This window comes from Opisthocomus hoazin, chromosome 4 (assembly GCF_030867145.1).
Source record: "Opisthocomus hoazin isolate bOpiHoa1 chromosome 4, bOpiHoa1.hap1, whole genome shotgun sequence".
NCBI lineage: Eukaryota > Metazoa > Chordata > Aves > Opisthocomiformes > Opisthocomidae > Opisthocomus > Opisthocomus hoazin.
Window position 1 is genome coordinate 31177431 of NC_134417.1, and position 9070 is coordinate 31186500.

At 52.9% G+C, this 9070-nt stretch overlaps 1 protein-coding gene across 1 annotated transcript; it reads left to right on the forward strand.

The window, feature by feature from the left end:
• Window positions 1–3538: 3538 nt before the first annotated feature.
• On the forward strand, window positions 3539–7949 carry LOC104330790 (kelch-like protein 10). Its single transcript, XM_075417401.1, has 5 exons — window positions 3539–3699; window positions 4217–4706; window positions 5332–5949; window positions 6953–7102; window positions 7647–7949. The coding sequence occupies exons 1-5, from the start codon at window positions 3554–3556 to the stop codon at window positions 7947–7949; spliced, it is 1707 nt and encodes a 568-aa protein (XP_075273516.1). The 5' UTR covers window positions 3539–3553.
• The last annotated feature ends 1121 nt before the right edge of the window (window positions 7950–9070 follow it).

Here is a 9070-nt window from a genome sequence, read left to right on the forward strand (position 1 = left end):
CTTCCTTGCCCTCTAATTCCAAGCTGCTGGCCCCATTATCCCAGCACCATAGCAGCCAGGTGACAATGTGCTCGCCTGGGTGGCGGCTGAAATCTTTCCGCATGTCTCGCAGCTCGCTCAGGGACAGGGACCGGGTGATGATCTCTGTCTCTATCTCCCGTGATGACCCTGGCTCATCGTCATCCCTCCCGGAGCGATCTGCTCTCTTTGCGTCTTTCTTTAGTTTTACAGGGACGACTGCTACTGGCACAGGCTGGTCATTGGGCTCAGCCGCGATGCCTGCAGCTGGAGCTGGGGCTGGAGCAGCTGCTGTGCCTGCCAGGGAAACCGAGGCAGACCCTGCAGCTGTGGCTGCAACAGCCGTGGTGCCGGTCTGGGGGGCTGTGACTGCCTGCTGGGCTGGAGGGGCTGCAGGGCTGGCTGGGGGGGCAGCCGCAGTCGCAGCGCCTGCCGCTTCGTTTCCCCCCCTTTCCCCTTTAGGGCACTGAACAGTGTTGAACAGGGCAGCTTGGTAGGTGTGGGCCAGACCCCAGCACGTTGCAGTGATCTGTGTCTCTCTGGAGTTCCCAGGGTGGCAGCACACTTTTTGCAGATATTTTACTAGACTGTCTGGATTCTGTATTTGTTCAGGGGTGAGTTTAAAAAACACCGGTGGTGCCCACTGCCCTAGGTACTCCCCCATGCTGTCCCACACACCGAGCCACTCACAGCCATCCGGCCCCGGGGCAGGTCTCTGCACGATGTTCTTAACGACTTCTTTAACCGTAAACAAAAGCTGAAACCCACTCAGGAGGCAGAACAAAAGGAGAGTGCTGGCCTGAGCATCCCACGGGTACTCGAAATTCTCAAAAGCCGTTAGGACCAGCCTGAGGAAGACGGGGGGGGCAAAATAGTGGGGGAAGGTATCCCCTTCGGTTTTCCCCACAGGCTGGGTTTGATTATTCACAAATTCTAAGACATAGGATCCGAGGTATGGAAATGACCACAGTGCCGCGTGCAAATACAAGACTAATTTCATGCACATTGACGTTATCATGTCATAAGTCGATATCGTACAGTACAGCAAAATCATCATCCTGATCCTTTTTCCAGTGATGATGAACAGCATGGCAGTAAACACATACTGCAAATAAGGGTTCAAAAACCACAGCCATCTGAACAGAGTCAGCAACATTTTTACCAGCGACTATTTAACTAACACAGAAGAATGCCTGTAACAAAATTTAACAAAATCTAAGAAAGCAGTTTTAACACCCGCTGCTCAGCCCTGCTGTTATTCAAGCCCCACGCTGGGTGCCAATTTAATGTTGTGGTTTCAGCTGCCGCCGGCAACAGAAGCGCCATGTGGCCGCCCCTCCCCCCGCCGGCGTGCGGAGGAGAATGAAAAGAAAGAGGCAGAAAATGGTGGGTCGGGAGAAGGGCAGTTTAACAGAACAGCAAACAAAGGGAAACAGGAACAACAACGGTACAAATAAGGAGAAAACACAACGAACCGCACGACCCAGACAGCCGCTCTCCCAAACAGCACCGGCGCCCCCCCAAGCCGCGAGTCAGTTCCTGCCATGCCGCCCCCCCCCCACCGGAACCCAGCGTGACATCACATGGTATGGAATACCGGGCTCTGTTTGGCCAGGTGGGGTCAGCCCCCACCCCCTGGCTGTGCCCCTTCCTGGAGTCCAGTGAAAATTAACCCTGTCCTGGGCAAACCCAGGACACATACGCATACAATATGAATGCTGCAAATGTCAAACTTTATTCATAGATTCAGTACCTTATATACTATGTTTAGGATTATCTCATCGGAACATGCAATTCTCTAGTGACAGCTACAGATTATACCTGATATTTATGGTGACAACTACTGATTATATTCGATATCTGGTTTCTTATTAGGACAGGATATAACTTCCTTCCAGTAACATCTTTACTTGCCAATTGCATTTTTTGGCAGACCATTCAGTCCCATTTCTTTATGAATCCTTGCTTTGGTTCTTCTTTACTTCTTTCTGTACTTTGCTACAGTCCTTGAATCTTTCATCAGGGCGTCCTTTGATCACTGACTTTGGTCAAACAAAACCTACAAGCCCTGCTCCACAGCAGCGAACCTCACAGTCCAGCCCCCAGGGAACACACACACACGTCTGTACGGGTGCCGCGAGGGTCCTGCGCCTGGGGAGTAACAACCCCAGGCACCAGTACGGGCTGGGGCGGACCTGCTGGAGAGCAGCTCTATGGAGAGGGACTGGGAGTGCTGAGGGACGACAGGATGACCATGAGCCAGCAGCGTGCTCTGGCTGTCAAGAAGGCCGATGGGATCCTGGGGTGCATCACGAGGAGTGTGGGCAGCAGGGCAAGGGAGGTTCTCCTCCCCCTCTGCTCTGCCCTGGGGAGGCCCCATCTGCAGTGCTGTGTCCTGTTCTGGGCTCCCCAGTTCAAGAAAGATGAGGAGTTGCTGGAAAGAGTCCAGTGGAGGGCTACGAGGATGAGGAGGGGACTGGAGCATCTCACCTACGAGAAGAGGCTGAGGGAGCTGGGCTTGTTCAGCCTGGAGAAGAGAAGGCTGCGAGGGGACCTTAGAAATGCCCATAAATATCTGCAGGGTGGGTGTCAGGAGGACGGGGCCAGACTCTTTCCAGTTGTGCCCAGCAACAGGACAAGGGGCAATGGGCACAAACGGAAGCAGACGAAGTTCCAGCTGAGCATGAGGAAGAACTTCTTCCCTCTGAGGGTGACGGAGCCCTGGCCCAGGCTGCCCAGGGAGGCTGTGGAGTCTCCTTCTCTGGAGATATTCCAGCCCCGCCTGGACGCGGTGCTGTGCAGCCTGCTCTGGGTGACCCTGCTTTGGCAGGGGGTTGGGCTGGGTGACCCACAGAGGTCCCTGCCAGCCCTGACCACTCTGTGATTCTGTGACTCTGTGATTCTGTGAAAAGCAGCTGGCCACGAGCGAAGGCCATGAGGAATCAGGACGGGGCTCCCTGTGCCCCCCTGCTCTCCTCACCTTGGTCCGGGCAGCACCTTCCACTGCTCCAAACCAGCAGAAGCCATGGCAGTGACAGGAGCTGTGGCTTGCTCACCGACGTTAGCTAGCCCGTGTCTCCGGTTCCTCCCGTGGGAGCTGGTACAAGGGCACTGCAGAAGCGATCGGTGCCTACATTTGGGGAGCTTTATATCCAGGCTAAATAATATTTTAAAGTTGCAGGGGAGTCACATGGCTGGTTTAGCTCGGAGCAACCAACAACAGGGTGTAGGCACAGGGTCCAGCGTCATCTGGGATTTGGCTGAGCGAAGGCTGGGAGCAGCCATAGAGCGAGGGGGCCGGGAGGACCACGGCCCCGAGGCCTGCAGAGGGGCTCGCAGCTGGTTCCGGGTTCCGCCTGCGCCTGTGATCTCATTATGGGGCACATGCCGGAACCAACAACCAGCCAGGGCTTTAGTGACCATGCTGGAGGGCTAGGACAGAGCCCTGTGAGCGCCCCAGAGAGAAGCACCCTCCACTGCCTCGGGCTTCGACACGGGCAATAGCATGGTGACCACTGGACATTCATCCTCCCAAATGGAGAGGAACCTGAGTCCAATGGCTTGTGCCATCTTCAACGACCTTCGCCTGGAAGGAAAACTCTGCGATGCCATCATCAGTGTGGATGGCACTGAATTCAAGGCTCACAAGAACATCCTCTGCAGCTGCAGCCACTATTTCAGGTCAGTGCTTGGGACAGGAGGGGATGGGGACAAACAGTATTTCCCAGGCTGTCTCACGCTGCCTTCGTGTATCTGCAGCACTTACACCGGCACTAAAACTCTCGTCCAGCGGTTCCCTGTAGTTCCAGTACCTCCCTGTTCACCAGAACTAATCCCCGACCTGGTACCCAGCAGCAGCTCTGGAAGCGGTGTCTGACGAACCCCTGGACGCGGTGCAGGGCTGGAGTGTGGCCAGCCTGGCTCACCTGCCATCAGGCGGGAGGTTTTCCTTCCCCACACACCGCTATGCCCTGGTGTTCTTGCTGAAGCAAGGTGGCCACTTGCCCGGTTGCACTCTGTCCACAGCCGGAGGCTGTGACTCCTGTTTAAAACAATCGGCTAGTAAACCACATGGCCTCCCAGCACGGCCACTGCCAGGGCCAAAGTGGTGCCGGGGGAGGGAGGCACAGGGGTAACAGGGTCAGGGATCAATGCAGCAAAGCTGTTTTTTCCCCCAGCACTGCTTTGTGTTTTTCAGGGCTTTGTTTACCAGCGGCTGGGACAATGCAGAGAAGAGAGTCTATAAAATCCCCGGCACATCACCAGAAATGATGAAGATCATTATCGAGTATGCCTATACCAGGAGAGTACCCATCACGGCTGACAATGCCGAAGATTTGCTAATAGCAGCAGACCAGTTCAATGTCATGGGCATCGTCCGGCTCTGCTGCGAGTTCTTAAAATCTCAACTGTGCTCAGAAAACTGCATTGGCATCTGGAGACTTACAGATCATTACTACTGCCCTGACCTGCGGGAAGCAGCCTCGATTTTCATCCTCCATCACTTCGAGGAGGTGACCACGGTGTCCACAGAGTTTCTCGACCTCTCTGTCAACGAGCTGAAGAACATCATTGAGAAAGACGAGCTCAATGCGAAAGAAGAAGCTGCCGTCTTCGAGGCTCTTGTGAAATGGATTGCTCACGACCCACAGAACAGGAGGCAGCACACTGCGGTCTTGCTGAGCAAGGTCGGTGCTGTCACGGCGTGGGGGGCCTGGGTGGGCCTGCGGAGCTGGCACGGGGCTGCTCAGCCAGAGCCGCTCGGCTATTCCCGTAAGAGCGGAGGGAACGGCAGCCTCACCACGCTGCTCATGAAGACGTGAGCTTGCAGAGTGCTGGGCCATTGCTACGGTGGGGCGCGGGCCGAAGATCCTGCGCTGGGGCTGGGGCAGACCTTTGAAGTGCGCATTTCCTCATGTCTAGAGCTGAAGCTGAACTGTTCCTCACACCCAGGAAGGGCCAAAGTTCACATGGGACGACATTCTCTCCATGTACACAAAGCTGATGAACGTTGGCCCAGACCAGCTGTACACGCAAACAGCAGCAGGCAGCAGGGCAGTCTCATTCTCCACACGGGAAAGCACCGTGCCAAAGAGCGGCAGACTCCCTGCCAAGACACTGAAATATTTACCCTCGCACACCCCTTTCCAGACTAGCTAAAAATGACACATTTCATTCTCCAGTTCTCTAATGAGCTTTAGACAACACCGTGGCCCGAAAGCAAAGCCATCCAGCACTGGAGCTATCCAGGAAGGACACCAAGACGTAAACCTTCTGTGTTCATTTTCTAACCTCCTTTTCTGCACTTTTCAGGTTCGACTGGCCCTGATGCAAGTGGACTACTTCTTGAACAACGTCAAAAGACACCAGTTTGTGAAGGACAACAAGGAGTGCAGAGGTCTTCTCATAAAGACACTGACAACAATGTACAACCTGAACATCCACGGCCCGTCTTGCTCTGATTCCACCAACCCGCTCAGTCGACCTCGCCTGCCCTATGCCATCTTGTTTGCTACCGGAGGCTGGAGCAGGGGGAGCCCAACCAATGCCATCGAGACATACGACGGCCGTGCCAACAAGTGGGTGAACGTCACATGTGAGCAAGCAAGCCCCGTCGCCTATCACGGCACTGCTTATTTGAAAGGCTTCATCTACATCATTGGAGGGTCTGACAGCATGGATTACTTCAGCAGCGTCAAGCGGTTTGACCTGCTGAGTAAAACCTGGCAGCAGGTTGCCCCCATGCACTCGCGGCGCTGCTGCATCAGCATCGCCGTTCTCAACGACACCATCTACGCCATGGGAGGGTTTGATGGACACATGCGCCTCAACACAGCAGAGCAGTACGAGCCGGAGACAAACCAGTGGACGCTGATCGCCACCATGCATGAGCAGAGGAGTGATGCTAGCGCGACCACGCTGCATGAAAAGGTAAACGGACCGTGAGATTATGGAAAGCAGTGAAGGCTGAAGAATGGTGAGCAGGACAGCTCCCTGACAGGAGGGTGTAGTGAGGCGGGGGTTGGTCTCTTCTCCCAAGTAACCAGCGATAGGACGAGAGGGAATGGCCTCCAGTTGCGTCAGGGGAGGTTTAGATAGGACATTAGGAAAAATTTCTTTAGTGAAAAAGTGGTCAGGCCTTGGACCTGGCTGCCCAGGGAGGTGGTGGAGTCCCCATCCCTGGAGGGGTTCAAAAACTGTGTAGATGTGGCACTTCGGGACATGGTTTAGCAGGCATGGTGGTGATGGGGTGACGGCTGGACTTCATGATCTTAGAGGTCTTTTCCAACCTGAATGGTTCCATGACAAGGAACCAAACAGGCATCACCGTGCAGCTAATTTACACAGCGAGTAAATTCCTTGTCTTTCGTAAGGTGTGCATCCAGGCAGGGACTTTCATGGAGCTCAGCCTTTCGCTGGGCTATGGACCTGAGAAACACAGCTACCACCCCTAGCTTGTCATCTAGATAGAGAGAAGGAGCTGTGGGAGCAGGGAAGGAAACAAATGCTCCCTTTAACATGCTGCATCATTTTAAATAAGGAGGAAGAAAGTTCACATCAACCTTATTCGTTAAATCCTGGAGCTACGGAAACAGAGCTCTCTCAGAGGCAGCAGCTGACTGGCACGGTGGCGACGCAGACCGGAGCGGTCAAACCCTCCCAGAGCTGGCACCACCAGCAGCCACTCGCTGCTGGGCAGAGCTTCTCCTGGCCCCAGTCAAACACCACGCCTGGCTGCTCCATGCAGCTCGGGAAACACAGGGTCTAAATCCTGCTGGCCTCAGTAACTCGCTGCACTTTTATTACTCCTGACCCACCAAAACCAAACCAAACCCTCCAAAAATCCCGCCACACCATGCATTTTCTCTGCGGTGTGTTCTCCCACCGAGAGGGTAACAGCTCCACTCACGTTTGGCTTTCCTCCGGTGAGCAGGTGTACATCTGTGGTGGGTTCAATGGGAACGAGTGCTCGATGACAGCTGAAGTGTACAACACCACCACAAACCAATGGACCTTGATAGCACCAATGACGAGCAGAAGAAGTGGAGTCGGTGTGATTGCCTACGGAAACAAAGTCTATGCGGTAAGGGAGACGTGGTACCTCTGCCGTCACACCACCCTGCGCTTGTAGTACTTCCTCTTGCTAATCTGCACTTCCTAGATGGCAGGCTGGCCACTGCTGGTGAGGGACATCTAGGGCAGAGACTCGGAGCCGGGATGGTTGATACGCCTCCTGGAATATTACCACCTGCACACGTTTTGTTAGGAGAAAAGCGTGGACAATTATTAAGCAGCTGCAGCAAAGAAATTCTTTTCTGCTGTGGCTAACAGCATTAGCAGCACAGAACATCTGCTTGGTCCTGTTTTCCTATCCAGGTACTGCATTTAAACTCTGTAGAGGTATAAAATCTGACAGTTGCACAAAATAACTTTTGGAGGCTCCAGAAAGAGCAAGGCAGCAGCCTGCAATAAGCATGCGGTGTGTTTCGAGCCCACACGCTCCCAGCAGGGCTCAGACTGGTCAGCGAGGCAGGACCAGTCCCCATCTCACCTGTGCGCGGAGCGGCTCGGCGGCCTTGGCGGGTGAGGAAGGGCCTGTTTCAACCCCGCACCTTTGGCATTCGCAGGTAGGAGGGTTCGACGGAATCAGCCGGCTTCAGACCGTGGAAGCTTACAGCCCCGCTGCCAACGAGTGGCACACAGCCCCCAGAATGCTCAGTCCTCGCAGCAACTTTGGCGTCGAAGTGGTGGATGATCGGTTGTTTGCGGTCGGTGGCTTTAACGGTTTTACGACAACATTCAACGCCGAGTATTACGACGAAAAAGATAACGCGTGGCATGACATTCAAGACATGGGCATCAACCGTAGCGCTCTGAGCTGCTGCGTGGTGCCAGGCCTATCCAACCTCAGGGAGTACGTCGCCAGATGAGACCGCTACGAGCACAACTCTCCAGCAGAAGTCAGCTTCACTTCTTCAACAAGGAGCTTGTCTGGATAAACATCTACACTTTGCTAATAAAGTCCTCCCAACATCAAGTGAATGTATACACTTATTCTAAAATCAAAACAATTGATACAGGCCAAAAGAATAATTAGTATTTACAACTTTCATTCAATGGCACCACAAAACACGTGTATCGGCCACAGCCTACACAGCAACTTCAAAAATACAGGGTACAACAGAATGCTAGAGAAATAAAAGGTTTCTTTTCATTGATTCACTTCTTACAATAAACTTTAGCACAGTGTATTTAAGGTGAAGAACACGACGGTAGGACTTGTATCAAACAGCCGATACACGCATACTACTTTACCTTGCTGGAAGTAAGTCCGGGAGTGCTGCCTCTCCACGCAATCTGCTGAGGTCTACGTTAAAATAACCTCAAAAGCTGCAACTCTGTGACCCGGTTTGCCGGCAGTGATCAGTCTATTCCGCGACACAGGGGCTGAGCCAGCAGTTCCAATTTTAACATTGACTGTCATGGAGAAAAATGAGGGGGAAATAGTGTTAAAAATTTTATCCTCACACGAGTGGGTTACACCAGGTTTTGCTTTATTCACAACTCAGAGTTGGGCCATCACCTCAGTGAGTGGCCAAGCTGAACTCGCTAGACATTTATTAAACTGATGACATCAAGGCTAGAATCTTCATAAATTTCTAAGCAACCCTTCCGTTCCTTTGAGTACACCATTTATTAAGTTCTTTCTGTTCTTCTGTCTTCATAGAATTCTCCCTGGCTGGCTGCAGGCCTTGCTTGGTTTCAGGGCCGTCTCGGCTTCTTTCCTGAATTCTGTTTGATACAATCCGTACAACTGATTTCTATCCCAATTGCACACATCCACATTGTATGGCTTCTTAACACAGCTGTGTTTACCCAGCTGAATCTACATTCTAATCCTATGATTTTATTCTATTCTACAATCAATCTTTATAATCAATCTCTAACAATAGTATAGCAGAACGCTATACTAGTTATAGTATAGTATACTAGTTCTAGTATGGGCGGAGTTATCCATCATGCACGCTAAGAAGCTGGCGTGCTTTCCTCA